At 45.9% G+C, this 17266-nt stretch overlaps 1 protein-coding gene across 1 annotated transcript; it reads right to left on the bottom strand.

Annotated features, from left to right (window-relative positions):
- Window positions 1-9920: 9920 nt before the first annotated feature.
- On the bottom strand, window positions 9921-13610 carry DEFB124 (defensin beta 124). The gene is made up of 2 exons (NM_001435413.1): window positions 13390-13610; window positions 9921-10112 (listed from the first exon to the last, which is right to left on the bottom strand). Exons 1-2 carry the CDS (start codon window positions 13445-13447, stop codon window positions 9964-9966), a joined length of 207 nt encoding a protein of 68 aa, NP_001422342.1. The 5' UTR covers window positions 13448-13610; the 3' UTR covers window positions 9921-9963.
- Window positions 13611-17266: the final 3656 nt, after the last annotated feature.

The raw sequence follows: 17266 nt of genomic DNA on the forward strand, positions 1-17266 counted from the left end.
TCTGGCTGATCCCTGTGTTGGCCTGTCGTCTACCCTACAGTTCTCTTTCTGCAGGTGGTCCGTTAAGTCGGAACTCTTTTCATTATAATAATAAGACATGATCTGCCTTCTTCAATCTCCTCTCTCCAAAGTGGGCAGGGGAATTTTCTGGACTCTACGTGACATAAGATAATACCACCGTTCTGGCAGCTCATGAAAGGTGTGCTTCTGTGTCCAGGTGTTTCTAGAATGCTTTAAGGTGTTCATTTTCAGCGATTAACTCCCATTGTTCTCAGTAATGCTGTGGTGCTCTTAGTAGCTCTCTTTAGCAATATTATTCATCTCTGCAACCTCATCATCTTCTAATGAGTCATTACTTTGAAATTCCAAATTTTTCCTTTTACCTATGTGGAAACACAACAAGAACAAAAAACATTTTGTTGTCTGCCGGGGCCCACGAATCCCAGGGCTGGGGTGGTGGGGCTGGTGCTCACCCACTGGTGGGTGGATCAGGGCCCCAGATCCCCTGGTTGTGGGGCCCTTGGGGTCCCTGGGCTAGGGCTAGGGCACTCATGTGCAGGGCTGAGTCCTGGGCCCTCTGGCAGACAGAGCCAGTACAGTTTCTTGTATGTCACTTATCTCTCCATAAAGTCAATAAATAAACAAACATGGTTTTTTAGGAGAAAAAAAAAGGCTAAAGGAAGATAGAAATTTTTAAAAAGAGATAGAGTAACTGAATAATATGATGAAACCAGAGAGCTGGACAGGTGCTACATCCTGGAGGACTTGCCAAGTTAAAAAATTGCTTTGCAAACATAGATGCAAATGGCAGACCACCCATTTCAGGCAGCAGACTGATCCCCACATTTTCAGCGTTCTTCCAGCCCAATCGCCCTGACATCCTTTGCCTACTTGGTTACTGGGCACCATTTAACTGGAAGACTCCTGGAATCACTGCTGACATCCTGGAAAGTTCATCCGGTCCTTCCCTCCTGCTGCCCCTGACCCCCGACCCTGACCCCCTCAGGATCCTCGCCATCAATATTTAAACTGAAGCCACACCATCTCATGGTGGCTTGATACACAGCTACCACAAAGACGAATTCAGATCTCACACACAGGACCAGAACTGCAGCCTGCTAGCTGCATAGACGCTCCTCAGTCATGCCATTAACTCTGCAATGATGAGACCCAGCTTTTACCCGCACTGGCTTCTGTGGGATCCCACTTGTCACATTACAGCAGTTTACTGCACATCCGGTCTTCAGCCATCTCTCACCACTTCCACTGTTACTACCCTGGTCCAGAGCACCATCACCTCGGACCTGTGCTGTTACACTGGCCTCCAACCGATTTCCCTCCTTCTGCTTTTATCCGCTTCGGTCCGTTCTCAAGGGTGCAATCAGAGTGATTTCAGCTCTCCTCTCCTCAAAACCGTCCTGTGATTTCTCATCTCACCCAGATATAGCCGGAGCCCTAACATTAGCCCACAAGCGCGCCCCCCACACACGCACACACAACATGCACTCTGGAATCTGGATTCCATTATTTCTCTGACCTCATCTTCAATTATTCTTCCACTGGTTCATTCCACTCAAGCCACACTGGCCTCCTTGCTCTTCCTGACACACCAGGCATCATCCCACTCATCACCTGACTGGAAGTCTCAACCCCAGTCCTCTGGGTGACTCACTCTCTAACATCCTTTGGGTCCCTGTTCAAATATCACCTTCTCGGAGTTTCCATCATGGCTCAGCGGAAACGAATCTGACTAGTATCCATGAGGACACAGGTTCCATCCCTCACCTGTCCGTGGGTTAAGGATCCGGCGTTGCCGTGAGCTGTGGTGTAGGTCACAGACGCGGCTTGGATTTGGTGTTGCTGTGGCTGTGGTGTAGGCAGGGGACTACAGCTCCAATTCGACCCCTAGCCTGGGAACCTCCATATGCTTTGGGTGTAGCCCTAAAAAGACCAAAAAAAAAACCCCAAAACCCCACAAATATCACCTTCTCACTGAAGCCTTTTCTAGAGACCTTATTTTAAATTTTTCTTCAGAAACTGCTCTCCCTTGCTTCTTTTTGGCTTGCATATCTTCAGCATGTACCACATTTGTTCCTTTGTTGTGTTTATTGCCCTCACCACGAGAATGTGATAAAGGGACACTGAATACCCACCGGGGTTATTTGTCAAAGAGCTAAGCATTAAAACAAATATTTTATTTTACCTAAAAATGAACAGTCGGGAAAACAAAAAACAGAGTAGGCATCACACAAAAGGGATTTAATGCAGAAAATCGGCCACACACTTGTTGGAAGACTTGAAGTCAAAAGTGAAACTGAAGGTATCCAGATATGTGTAACTACAGGAAGGAGCTACACCTCCTAATGCTGGGAGAAACCTCCATCTGCCCTCCAGTGCCTCCCGTTCCCTTCTCCACCCCTGTCTGACCCTGGAAGGACAGTATCAATAGGATCTCTTGCCTCTGGCATTCAGCCGAGTTTAAGTGGATTTTTGGGAGTTGCTGTGGTGTTGCCGTGAGCTGTGGTGTAGGTCGCAGACGCGGCTCGGATCCCGCGTTGCTGTGGCTCTGGCGTCCTAAGCCGGCGGCTACAGCTCCGATTCGACCCCTTGCCTGGGAACCTCCATATGCCGCGGGAGCGGCCCAAGAAATGGCAAAAAGACACACACACACACAAAGTGGATTTTTGGAGCAGGGAGGGAGTAAGGTCAGGATATTTACTCTACCACCTGTCTCTCTGCAGAGTCGCCATCTGAATTAGTTAACTATAATCCTTGCAGTATGAAGGATTATACTCTTTTCTACTCCTATGCTATATTCAAATGATGGAGACTGGGCTGTGTTGCAAGAAAGTCATTTTTTTGCCTGCCCTTAGGCTTCCGTGTACCCAGTTTACAAATTCCAATGGAGTCCCCATTAATTTTGATCAAAAAAAGGCCCCAGAGGACTCCCAAAAGAACCCCTAGAGGGCAGTATCTCCCCTTCGAGAGTCTGTTCTCGCCATTAGCAGAGTCCTCTCTCCCTGATTCTATTCTTGATCAGACAAATGGGGCTGCATCCTAAGCACGATCATTTACCAAGCTCAGGCAGAGAGGGGATCGGAGGAGAGAGACAGAGATAGAGAGAGGGAAGGAGGGAGAGAGAGAAAGAAAGGGAGAAATAAGGGGGGCTGGGGGACGTTATTCCACTTTTTTTTTTTTCTGTCTTTTTGACTCTTCAAGCTGGATTTTTTGTTGTTGTTGTTTTGTTTTTGTTTTTGTTTTTGTTTTGCTTTTTAGGGCCGCGGGTTATGGAGATTCCCGGGCTAGGGGTCGAATCAGAGCTACAGCCGCCGGCCTACACCACAGCCACAGCAACGCAGGATCTGAGCTGTGTATGCTACCTACTCCACAGCTCACGGCAACACCAGATCCCCAACCCACTGATGGAGGCCAGGGATCGTACCCGCAACGTCATGGCTCCCAGCCAGATTTGTTTCCGCTGCTCCACAATGGGAACTTCAAGCTGGATTTTTTTTTTTTTTTTGAAGTATAACTGATTACAGTATTGTGTTAGTTTCAAGTGTACAGAGTAAGGATTTGGTATTTTTGCAGATTAAATTCCATTATGGGTTATTATAATATAGTGAGTATAATTCCCTGTGTTATACAGTAAATCCTTGTTGCTTATCTTTTAAATACACAGATATTTGTATCTGTCAATCCCATACCCTTAATTTGTCCCTCTCCTTCTCTCCCCCCTTTGGTAACCACAAATTTATTTTCTATGTTTCTGAGTCTGTTTCTCTTTTGTATGTACATTTATTTGTATTTTTTTTAATTCCACGTATAAGTTGTGTCATATATTTATTTTTCTCTGGCTCATTTCATTAATCATAATATTCTCTAGGTTCATCCACCTTGCTGCAAATGGTAGTATTTCATTCTTTTTGTGGCTGATAATAATCCATTGATATATACCCTCTCTTCCTAATCCAATCGTTTGTGGGTGGGCACCTCAGGATTTTTGCCTTTTTAAGTCACAAAAATGGTATCACCAGTATATACCCCTTTGTATCTGCTTCTTTGGTTTAACATAATGTTTCTGAGATTAATTCACTATTGTATGTATCAGTATATTGTTATTTGTTTACTAAGTGTTATTGTACCATATGGCTGTAACTCGACTTACAATTTCCTTGTTAGACATTTAGGTTGTTTCCAGCTATGGGATATATTATAAATACAACTGATACAAACATTAAGAAAGTGTTTCTGTATATATATTTCTATTTTTATAAGTAACTCTGCAACTGTTTTTTCCAAACTGGTTGTCCATGTTACATGCCCAGCTATGATGTATTCCCACCAGTTGCTCCGTATCCTCACCGACACTATGATCAGCTTTTTTTTTTTTTTTTACATATAACCCCAAGGGCTTTATTTTATTTTATTTTTTTATTTTTAATTTTTTTGGTCTTTTTGTCTTTTTAGGGCTGCACCCATGGCACATGGAGGTTCCCAGGCTAGGGGTTGAATCAGAGCTGTTGCCGCCGGCCTACGCCAGAGCCACAGCAACTCGGGATCTGAGCCGAGTCTGCGACCTGCACCACAGCTCACGGCAACGCCGGATCCTTAACCCACTGAGCAAGGGCAGGGACCGAACCCGCAACCTCATGGTTCCTAGTCGGATTCATTAACCACTGCGCCACGACGGAAACTCCTGATCAGCTTTTTTATATGAATCATTCTGGTGCTGTGTATGGCATCCCATTGTGAATCTAATTTGCATTTCCCTGATACCTAATGATTTCGAGCATCTTTTCATGGGCTTATTGGCCATTTGTGTACCTTCTTTTGTAAAATGTCTGTTTAAATATTCGCCCACTCTAATGTTAGATTGTCTTTTTCTTACTGACTTGTAGGCATTCTTCATATTCTCTGGAAATGAGTCCTTGGTCAGATATATTCTTTGCAAATATGAACAATAGCTGTCCAAATTAACCAAGAGAATTCCTCCTTGAGCCAGAGGCTGCATGAGCAGGAGAGGGGAATTGTCTCAATCCCCATGCACCAAAAGTACCTGGCAGGGAAGACGTCACACTGCACTGCATGATTCTGCTGCACAGAGATCTTTATCTTTCATAAAAATGCCCCCTCGACATAACGAGTCATCTCTTTTGGTTATCACCGGAGGAAGATGGTGTGCCCCATTGATGGAGGAGAGCTTGCTCTCTATGCCAGTCCCCAGAAAGGCAATTTCCTGAGCCATTTTCAAGAGTAATTTGGGCCATAATTTGTCATCTGGCTCTCAGACTTAAATGTAGACCTCAGAGTGGCTCTCACAATAAACAGTTCCACTCAACACTGTGCTATGGAAAACCCAGGTTGGGAAGGGGGTGGGGCGAGACCAAATCCCACTCTGACCTCCGACAATAACCCTCACTGTAACTTTACTCTGGTCCTTTCTTGAAAGCTCAAAGGGGCCCACCTGATCAGCAGTATGAGAAACTCCTCTAACCTCTACTCTAATCAGAGAAACTCTGAGGCATGTGAAAATACATATATATTTTTTATCTGAGTACTGTGTATGCACACACCTTTTTAATATATATAACTTTTTTAAAAATCATATAAAACATATATATCCATTCTGACAAAATACATAACAGAAGGTAACAGGGATTATGAAAAAGTGGTGAATATTTTGAAGCTCATCTATGTTTGATTTCCCCACAATGTGTTCTAAGCATATTACACAAGTTATAAAAATTGGAAGTTTTTAAAGGAATGTCAGGAGGCATCTTAGTGCTAAAAATCTTGTTTTGGAAAACTAAGCACATATGGAAATATTCATGATACATTGATAAGTTAAGAAAAAAGACACGAAAAATGTAGAGTTTGATTCCATTTTATTTGTAAGTCACGTTTTAGGTATTTTTTTAATTGTGGGTATTTATGTATAGTGAAAATACTGATGACTTTTGCCCTCTTATTTGTGCTTTTCTGTTTTAAGTTTTCTCCAATGAACATGTATTACTTTCACAGTTAGGAGGGGAAAAAAACGTTATTTTAAAAGTACAAAAAGGGGAGCTTCTGTCGTGGTGCAGCGGAAACGAATCCAACTAGGAACCGTGAGGTTTTGGGTTCGATCCCTGGCTTTGCTCATTGGGTTAAGGATCCAGTGTTGCTGTGAGCTGTGGTGTAGGTCACAGATGCAGCTGGGATCTGGTGTAGCTGTGGCTGTAGTGTAGGCTGGCAGCTACAGCTCCAATTGGACCCCTAGCGTGGGAACCTCCATATGCCATGGGTGTGGCCCTAAAAAGGACAAAAGACAAAAAAAAAAAAAAAAAGTACGAAAAAGATGAGCATGGAAGACAAAATCAAGTCCAGAGGATCACAGTGGAATCCCAACTTCCCATTTACTAGATATATGAATTTGCTCAGCTAAGAACTCCACTTGCCTTATAGAAAAAGGTGGAATAATAATACGACTGTGAGAATTAAGTGAGACAATGCATGTAAAGCAGTTGGCCATAACTAAAGTCTAGCCGATACTATTATTATCATTCGCTCAGCCATTCAGTGAGCCTGGGGAATGTTTGTGCTCTGAATAGTACTTCGGAGCACCTATGCAGAGCAAAAATTCCTTCCCTTGCATCCCCCCTCCCCTGCTTGGCTCTCCATGTGCACCTCCAGTGCCATGGATCTCCCTTCTTCCCAAAGCTTCCCCTTCACACATTGCCTCTCCTACCAATAAGTGGTTCTGATTCTACCTCAGAAATAGCCTTGATTTGAGATCCCAAGATTCAAGTCCAAGTCCTAGTTCTGTGCCTCAGGAGCTGTGTGGCATTAGACAAGTCACTTTCTGTCTCTGGGCTTGGGAGCCTCATCTGCGAAGTATCTTGAGGAATCTTCCACTCTAGAATTGCCTTGTCTCCTTGGCTTGTTAGAATGTAGGAGGTTGGATGTAGGCTTATACGAAGATCTGTTAGGAAGCTAGATGGGAAATAGTCCTACATAGGTGAGGATTAAGCCTCCGAAAACCATCTCATCTGTTTTGTCTTGTTTCAGCCCTCGGGACAAGGAAATGCTGCCTCTGACATGACTGAGAAAATCACTTCTGTAGAATTCCCACCAAAAATTCTAAAGCTGGGGAGTTCCCTCTGTGGTGCAGTGGGCTAAGAACCTGACTGCAGTGGCTTGGGTCACTGCAGAGGTGAGGGTTTGAGCCCCAGCCTGGCGTGGTGGGTTAAAGGATCCAGTGTTGCAGCAGCTGTGGCTCAGATTTAGTCCCTGGCCCAGGAACTTCCCTATGCCATGGATGAAGCTATTTAAATAAATAAATAAATAAATAAATAAATAAAAATGTAAAAAAAAAATTTTTTTTAAAGAGCTAAAGCTGGAATCAATCATAAGGAAACATCAGACAAACCCAAACTGAGGGACACTCATCAAAACCACCAGCCTAGGAGTTCCCGTTGTGGCACAACGGAAACAAATCTGACTAGTATCCATGAGGATGAGGGTTCGACTCCCCTCCTCGCTCAGTGGGTCGGGGATCCAGCGTTGCCATGAGCTGTGGTGTAGGGAGCAGAAGCAGCTCGGATCTGGCTTTTCGGTGGCTGTGGCGTAGGCTGGCAGTGTAGTTCAGATTCAAACCCTAGCCTGGGAACTTCCACATGCCACGGGTGCAGCCCTAAAAAGCAAAAAAAAAAAAAAAAAAAACAGCCTGGATGCTTCAAAAACATCAGTGTAATGAAAGACCGAAGAAATGCTCAAGATTCAAAGAGATCAGAGAAGCATGACAACTGAATGGAATGTGTGACCCAAGGATTTTCTTTAAAGAAGAGACAGTAGAATTTTGTTAATGTTAACATCCTTATTTTTATCATTGTACTATGGTTATATGAGAAAATGCCTTTGGGAGTTCCCTGGTGGTACAGTGGGTTAAGGATCCAGTGTTGTCACTGCTATGGCCCAGGCTGCTGCTGGGTTTGATCCCTGGCCCAGGAAGTTTCACAGAAAACTTCAGGCCAGGAAGAAAGAAAGGAGAGAGAGAGAGAAAAGAAAAGAAAAAAAGAAAAGAAAAGAAAGAAGGAAAGAAAATGCCTTTAGGAAAAATCCACTGAAGCATTTAAGTGTAAGAGTATTATGTCTGCTACATATATTAGTATATTCATATATAATTATGTGTGTGTGTGTTATGGAGGAGGAAATGAAAAGGTTAAAGTGGTAAAATATTAATATTTGGGGAAGCTGCTTGTAAATTAATGATACTTCCAAAAAACCAAAAAATTGGGGGGAAAATTTTGGCACTATTTTTTCATAATTTTGAAAAATCTGAAAATCCATGGAGAAGGCCAATGGGGTGTTTTCTTGCTCAGTAGTGGTAATAGCGACTGCAACAGCTTTCGTTGGCTGAGTACTTATAAAGGGCCAGGTGATCCCATCTGACCCCACAGCTACCCCACAAAGAGCTGTCATTTCGCCCATCTTGCGGAGAAGGATCCTGGCGTCAGACGGGGGGAAGGGACTCGCCCCAGTCACACAGCCTGTGGCCTGCACGTGGCAGAGTATGCACTTGAGTCTGTCTCACGCCTCACTTCTAGAAATCATCACCAGCGTCTCTGCAAGAAGGTCACAAACTCCCTTGCTTTCTGTCCAGGAGCAGGAGAGAAAACACAGCTTCTTTATTCTTTGTAAAACAACTGAGCGGGGAGGGGTCTAAGCGCAGAACTAAATTTAGCTCAACCCGTTTAATTCAACAATTTAAGCAGTCTCTCGAGGTTTCTCAAGTTCTGAGGGACTTGGTCTCTTTGGTCCAACCGCTCTCCTCTCACTGCTCCTCCCAGATACGGCGGCTGGGGTCAGGGGAAGGAGGCTTTGGGGTTTTTTGTTTGGGGTTTTTTTTTGGGGGGGGGTAGGTTTTTTGAGGGGGTTTTGTTTGTTTTTGGGTTTTGTGTTTTTGCTTTTTAGGGCTGCACGTGCAGCGTATGGAAGTTCCCAGGCTAGGGGTCAAATCGGAGCCACAGCTGTCAGCCTACACCCCAGCAATATGGGATCCAAGCCGAGTCTGCAACCTACAGCACAGCTCATGGCAACACCAACTTCTTAACCCCCTGAGCAAGGCCAGGGATGGAACCCACATCCTTATGGATACTCGTTGGGTTCTTAACCCGCTGAGACACAATGGGAACTCCCAGATTTCTTTTGATGTGAGAAATACAACCCTACACGTTGTTTCCTATTTTTTCAGCCAAGAAAAAAGACTTGGTACAGGGCGATCAGAATATATGTCTGTCTACCTACCTCCTGGACCATGCTCAGGTCTCCCTTGCTGTCTCTACAGGTCCTTGCCCCCCAGGGAGATGCAGATTTTTCTTCTATCACCCCTCCCTGCTTATGTGAAAACTTGGCTTTCATAAAATCCTCATGGTCCTATCCACCTGGGCAGTCTTTTGAAATACTAAAATAGGAGATAAAGGAACACAGAAAAATCCTTTCACTCTCAACAGGCCCTGCCTTTTGGCCCAAATGCACTATTTCATTCTGAATGCCAGAAGTTTATTATGAACTCTATTATTACTAATTATTATTATTATTAACTGTTGCTATCATTACTATTCATTCATTATTAACGCTACCTCTCTTTTTGCATGCCTCCTATAAACCCCTAATCTCCTGATATTATTATAATTATCCCCATTTTTATGGATGAGAAATGGCTTAGGGAAGTTGAGTGATTTTTCCAGAGTTGGATAGAGTGAAAGCGATTCAGGCTGAACTGGAACCAGTTACAACGGTCATTCATGCCCACTCTCCTCGAGCCCCTCACTTCTCTCCATTCACCATCCCTCCAGCCCTCCCACTCTGAACTTCCCTCACCCCCCAGCCCAGCCCCCAGGGGTGGCAAGGCAGTGACAAGAGGAGACAGCTGACAGCTCGTGTTTTATTGGAGAGCAAGGGCGCCGGCCCCAGAACCAGCTAAACATTTTCAATCTTGGCCATCTTGAGTCCATAGGCGAGACAGCACAGGGAGGCATCCGGGCACAGTTGCATGTAGGCTTCATGCCTCGTGCAGTAAGGCCGGCAGGCCCCTTGGCCCTTCCAACACCGTTTGAATTCACTCCTCCCTGTGCAGGGGAAGACCCCGGGTCACAGAACCACCCAAGGGTTGCAGGTTAGATCACAGATTTAACCACAGATCAAGGTCACAAGTTAGATCACTAACCACATGTTAAACCATTTGTTAGACTCTGGTCATAGAACAGCCCTCAGGTCATAAGTCAGGCCCCAGAACAAGAACTCTGGCCACAGGTCAAGGTTTAGACTAGAGGTAACAGGCTAGACCACTAGTCATAGAGAAGACAGCCAGTTACAGTTAAGACCACAGATCAGTCCAGGTTAGCCCACATGTCACAGGTTAGACCACTGGTTACAATTTCTAACTATGGGCCACGAAAAAGGTAAAGCTTTGGGTAAGTAGGTCCTATAGTCCCTCCGAGGGTCTTTGATCACAGCATGAGGTAGGACAGCTGTGTCATTTATTCATTCAACAAACATGGGTCATTTATTCATTCAACAGAGATGGATTTCTAGCTCAGGATAACCCAAGGCCACTCTAAGCACTGTTCTTTTTTTTTTTTTTTTTTGTCTTTTTGCCTTTTCTAGGGCCGCTCCTGCGGCATATGGAGATTCCCAGGCTAGGGGTCTAATTGGAGCCATAGCCACCAGCCTACCCCAGAGCCACAGCAACACGGGATCCAAGCCACTTCTGCAACCTACACCACAGCTCACGGCAACGCCAGATCCTTAACCCACTGAGTGAGGCCAGGGATCGAACCCGCAACCTCATGGTTCCTAGTCAGATTCGTTAACCACTGAGCCACGACAGGAACTCCATCTAAGTACTTTTCATAACAAGAGTATATAATTATAGTTGGTCTTATTATAATCCCAGTATATGAGTAGGGAAACTGAGACAAAGAAAGGTCACACAACCATTAAGGAGCAGAGCCAGCATTCAAACCCACACCATCTGGCTCCAGAGTCAACACTTGTAAACCATTATACAAACTGCATTGTGCACACAGGGAGCTGCTTAATGTTAGGATTTAGTAAAGGAATTTCTAACTATGGGCCACAGAAAAGGTAAAGCTTTGGGTAAGTAGGTCCTGTACTCCCTCCGAGGGTCTTTGATCACAGCATGCAGTAGGGCAGCTGTGTCATTTATTCATTCAACAAACATGGGTCACTGGGAGGACCACAAGGGACAAGATGGCCATGGTTCATGCCCTTAAGGAGCTTCCAGCTGACAGGGAAGTAGCTTAAAAACCCAGGCAAATAAATACCATAAGCAGACTTGAGGTTAAGCACCCTAAAGTAAGTGATCAGGGTGCTATGATGTAATGAGGGCAGGTGTGTGAAGTAAGGAATGAGCAGGACCACTTAGGCCTGTTAACAGCAATATTTCCAGGTATATAACGTGACCAAGCAACTCAGAGGAACTGGGGCTAAGTGGGAGGTGGAGGGAAACTTCCCTACCTCTTCCTGCATTAACAGGGATCCCAAGGAATCCTCACCCGCTGCTTTGGGCTACCCATACATGTTATTCGACCGTGTCAAGGTCAAGAATCTTAGAATAGTACAGAACTGGCATCTAAATCTCTATGAGGCAAAGAATCCACTGAAAAAGGCGTGTAGAGCAATACTTAAGGGTGTGGTGAGAACTCAGCTCAGATTCCCCTGAGTCCAAATCCCCGCTCTGCCATCTCGCAGCTGAGTAACCTTGGCCTCCGATTCTTTGTCTGCACAACTCTCTTTCAGAGGGCAGTTACAGGAGACTGAATCACTTTAGCACAGTGCCAATACTCAACAAATGGAAAATGAGGTTATGGGAATGGGAGCTTAGAGAGTTGGAGCAGCCAGGGCTCATTCTAGGTCCACCCCTCTCTTTTTTCAGATAAAGAAGGGAAGGGACTCACCCAACGTCTCCTACCCAGTAAGTGGTGGGTCTGGAACCAGAACCCGAGATCTTGATGCCCAGGTGAGGGCAGTTCCTGTAACAACTGCTCTTAACACACCATCACATGGTAACCATCCAACAACCCTGAGATACGGAAGTTATTTTTGCTCCTTTATGATCTGCTATCCCCTCCTCAGATATTGAACTTTGCTCTCCCTCTGCCCCACTTTTTTTTTTTTTTTTTTTTTTTTTTTTTACTTTTCAGGGCTGCACCCATGGTATACAGACGTTCCCAGGCTAGGGGTCAAATCTGAGCTACAGCCACCAGCCTTCACCACAGCCTCAGCAATGCAGGATCTGAGCTGCATCTGCTGCCCACACCACAGCTCACAGCAACGCTGGATCTCCGACCCACCGCGTGAGGCCAGGGATTGAACCCACACCCTCATGGATACTAGTCAGATTTGTTTCTGCCGCACCACAACAGGAACTCCCCCTCCACTTTTTTTCTTGGGCTCCCCACTCCGGCCTGGCTGGCCTCCTCACTGCTCCTCGAACACATCTGTCACCTCCTGCCTCCCTTCTGCCTGCATGATCTCCTCTGTATTCTCACCGTCCCCAGATCCCTGCTCAAACTCACCTCACATAAATATCTGACATTTCCTTCAAAACAGTCCACTGGGGAGGAGGAGGGGGCAGGTGAATAACAAAACAGGTTCAAGTTGATAACTGCAGAAGTTGGGTGAGGGATACATGGGGGGGTTGTATTATTTTTTTGATTTATGTTTGAAATTTTCTAAAATAAAAAGGGTTCATTTAAAACTCACCCTATTCTCTATTTTTGCATAAGTTTACATTTCTCCATAATAAACACTTTTTAACTTGCCTCGTTCCTCATATTATTCTCTCTACTTTCATGTATACTTGAAATGCTCCAAAATCTTTTTTTAAGCAGCAGAGGCCTTTCTTGCCCATGCCCACCAGCTCTTCCATCGCCCCCCTCCACGTACCTGACACACTAACCCCTTGCTTTTATTGTTCTTAGCACCTACCTCTGCCTAACACATTATACCTTTATTTGGTTATTTTCTGCCTCTGCTGACTGAAATATCAGCTCCATGAAAGCAAGAATCCTGTTTGCTTTCATTTGCTTTCATGGCTTGATTCCCAGAAATTATAATAGTGCCTGGCACACAGCAAATATTTTTCTGATGAATCCTTGTGGAGTGAATCGCATCTTAAAGATGAGGAAACTGAGGTGCGGGCTGATTTAGCAACTCGCTCTAAGCTGCCCAGCAAGTCAGTGGTGAGGCCAGAATTTAAATGTTGGTCTAGGCCTCATCTGTCCCCCAGAAGCTGAGAACATATTCCTCATATTTACACACACACACAACACACAACACACACACACATACACACACGCACACGCGCACGCATGATGTTACCTGGTGGCACATGACCCAGGACCAGGAGAGCCACAATAAGCAGAAGCAGCTGTGTCATGGCCACAAGATCTGGAGAGGGGCTGCTGGGGAGAACACAAGAGAAGAGGAACCAAGCAAGCTGAGCCCTGCTGCTCGGGGCCCAGCCTTTATTGGGCTGCAGATCAAGGCAGGAACGTGGGCAGCAGGAGGCCCAAGGCGGGGTCAGAGGCCCTGTGGTCCCAAGGATACAGCTGGACCTCAGCCAGCTCTGTGGGGAACTGATCAGCCATACCATCCGGAGGTTGCTGAGCTCTGAAGCTGGGGACAGAATTTCCTGAAGCAGTGCCTAGGGTCAGAAACTGGACCTCTTCTCCACCTGAGGGGGTGGGGAAAGCCTTAAATTTGGAGAGACCCAGTTCAATGCCAGCATCTCCCTCTCATCACTGTGATACCTTGGACAAGTCACGTAGCCTCTCTGAGTCCCAGGCTGTCATCTAGGAAATAATGACAAGCCCTCCTTGCAAATATCCACGGAGGTTTCCTTCTTATGCTAAAGACGTGGGACCAGAACTCTCTTATGCACTCAAACAAGTCTGTACGGTTGACCTTTGAACAACATAGGGGTTAGGAATGCACCCTCAAGAGCAATCGAAAACCCACCTATAACTTGTAGTTGGCCCTCTGTATGCACAGTTCTTCTGTATCTGCAGTTTCACATCTGCAGACTCATCCCACCATAAATCATGGGCTACTGCTGTGTTTACTATTGAAAAATCCTTGTGTAAGTGGCCCTGCACAGTTCAAACCTGTGTTGATCAAGGGTCAACTGTATTTAGCCATCTTCAGAAAATGAGAAGAGTGATAATACCTGCCTCACAGAAAGTAATGGGTACCTAGCTCAGTTAGGGGATCAAAGGAAATAACAGAATGGTTCTCAAAGTGTGGTACCCAGACTAGCAAGCAGCAGCAATACCAGGGGCTTGTGAGAAGCACATATTCTTGGAGTTCCCATTGTGGCTCAGTGGTAACCTGACTAGTATCCATGAGGACACAGGTTCGATCCCTGGCCCTGCTCAGTGGGTTAAGGATCCGGCATTGCTGTGAGCTCTGGCGTAGGTCACAGATGAGGCTTACATCCTGTGTTGCGTGGCTAGGGTGCAGGCAGGCAGTTGAAGCTCTGATTTGACCCCTAGCCTGGGAACTTCCATATGCCACTGGTGTGGCTCTAAAAAAGAGAATAAAGAAACACACATTCTCAAGCTCAGTCCAAACCCACTGAATAAAAAGATCTGGGGGTGGGTTCTGGCAAGCTGTGGTTTAACAAGCCCTGCAAGTGATTCTAAGGCTCCATTAAAGTTCGAGGACCACTGAGATAACATGGGTACAAAGCTTAGAACAATGTCTGGTAGGAGTTCCCATCGTGGCTCAGTGGTTAACGAATCTGACTAGCATCCAAGAGGACAAAGGTTCTATCCCTGGCCTTGTTCAGTGGGTTGAGGATCCAGGGTTGCTGTGGCTGTGGCGTAGGCCGGCAGCTACACATCTGATTTGACCTCTAGCCTGGGAACCTCCATATGACGCAGGTCGACCCTAAAAAGCAAAAATAAAATAAAATAAGAACACAGTGTCTGGTACACATGCATCTGAGTTGCATCTTGAAAAATGAGTAGGGGGAAGAGAGTATTCCAGGCAGAATGTGCCTGAAAGAGTAGGGTATTGACCAGAGCAAGGAGTTTGTTGGGAGAGATTGGAAATGAACTTGCAGACGAGAGAAGCCAGAATACCATAGGTCTTGAATGCCAAGTTCAGGCTTTTGTATTACAGAAAACTGAACATGGTGTAACCTGTTCAGATTTCAGGGTCTTTTTTTCTTTTCCTTTTTTTTTTTTTTTTTTTTTTTTTTTTTAAGGGCCGCACCCACGGCATACAGAGGTTCCCAGGCTAGGGGTCAAACTGGAGCCATAGTTGCAGGCCTACACCACAGCTCACACCACCAGATCCTTAACCATCTAAGCGAGGCCAGGGATCTAACCCGTATCCTCATGGATCCTAGTTAGGTTTGTCACCACTGAGCCGCAGTGGAACACCCCAGATTTCAAAAGACTGAATCAAAAGACTGAAACCCAAAGTATAGAGGTGACTTGCCTAAGGCCATATAGAAATTAAGCTGCAAAGCTGGGACTCAGAGCTGTCTCACTCCCAGACAACGCTGCACCACTCATAACCCATCTTGTAGGTGGCAAAGGGAAGCTTAGAGGGCCAAGCCACAGCAGGAAACCAGGTGCTGAGGGGGTTCAGCCTCTGCCCAAAATCCTGTAGGGGCTGAGTTAGTCCACCAGGCTGCTGCGGGAGCTGCTCTGAGCTAGACACCTGGGCCCCCTCAGCCATGACAATGAGCCCCTCCCACAGGTACAGCACGGTCTCCATGAGGCCCACGCACACACCTGCCCTTGTCCTTCATAACCTAAAAGGAAGCATCCTGGAGTTCCCGTCGTGGCTTAGTGGTTAACCAATCTGACTAGGAACCAGGAGGTTTCAGGTTCGATCCCTGGCCTTGCTCCGTGGGTTGAGGATCCAGCGTTGCCGTGAGCTGTGGTGTACGTCGCAGACATGGCTCAGATCCCATGTTGCTGTGACTGTGGCATAGGCTGGTGGCTACGGCTCCGATTGGACCCCTAGCCTGGGAACCTCCATATGCCATAGGAGCAGCCCTAGAAATGGCAAAAAGACAAAAAATACAAATAAATAAATAAATAAATAAATAAATGGAAGCATCCTGCTCAAAGACCCATGGATGGCCCAAATCACCACTTCTCTACAGCCAACTCCTCCTCTGTACCAAGGTCACAGTATCTATTTTCTCTTCTTATAGGCCTGGTAAGACTTGCTGAGGTGGGAGGGGAGTGGGGATGCTGGGCGGGAGCACAGACTTCGATAGAAAGCAACAGTAGGATTTCCCTGGTGACGAAGCAAATTAAGAATCCAGCACAGTCATTGCTGTGGCTGGGGTCACTGCTGTGATGCACTGTGGTATGCTGTGGTGTGGTTCAGTCTCTGGCCCAGGAGCTTCCATGTGCCCTTGGGGGCAGCCAAAAAAGAAGGGGAAGGGGGCTGGCAGGGAGTTCTGGTTGTGGCTCAGTGGATTAAGAACCTGACATAGCGTCGGTGAGGATGCAGATTCCATCCCGGTCCTCGATCAGTGGGTTATTGCTGCCATCTGAGGTATGTCACAGATGTGGCTGGGATCTGGCATGGCTGTGGCTTAGGCCAGCAGCTGCAGCTCCTAGTTTAAATCCTAGCCTTGGAAATTCATTCTGCAAAAAAAAAAAAAAAAGCCAGCAGGGCAGAGATCTGAGTCCCAAGCCAAGTCAAACAGCAGTTTGTACATCCTCTTACTGTGGCATCAGGATTAAATGAGCTAATAATCCAGGCAAAGTGTTCAAACCATACCAGGCACAGGAAGAGTTGAGTAAATAATCATCAAGGAGGCGTTCTTTCAGGCACAGGGCACCCCTAGCTGCATAAACGCTAGCATTTGGTGAATGATTGAATTACAAATGAATGAATGAATGAATGTTGCCGCCAAAACATTCTGAACTTTTTTTTTTTTTTTCCTATTTTGGGGCCGCACCTTCAGCATATAGAAGTTCCCAGGCTAGGGGTCAAATCAGAGCTACAGCTGCCAGCCATAGCCACAGCAACACAGAATCTGAGCCATGTCTGCGACCTACACCACACTTCAGGACAATACCAGATCCCGGACCCACTGAACGAGGCCAGGGATCGAACTCGAATCCTCATGGACACTAATGGGATACTTTCCGCTGCGCCACAGAGGGAACTCGCAAGACATTCAGAACTCTTCGGTGCAGACTTCCTGGGACCCCTCTGCCACCTC

This window comes from Sus scrofa, chromosome 17, assembly GCF_054392235.1.
Source record: "Sus scrofa isolate SSC_HxYL_T2T_F1_AM1 chromosome 17, Sscrofa_HxYL_maternal_Yorkshire_Landrace_v2.0, whole genome shotgun sequence".
In the NCBI taxonomy this organism is placed as follows: domain Eukaryota; kingdom Metazoa; phylum Chordata; class Mammalia; order Artiodactyla; family Suidae; genus Sus; species Sus scrofa.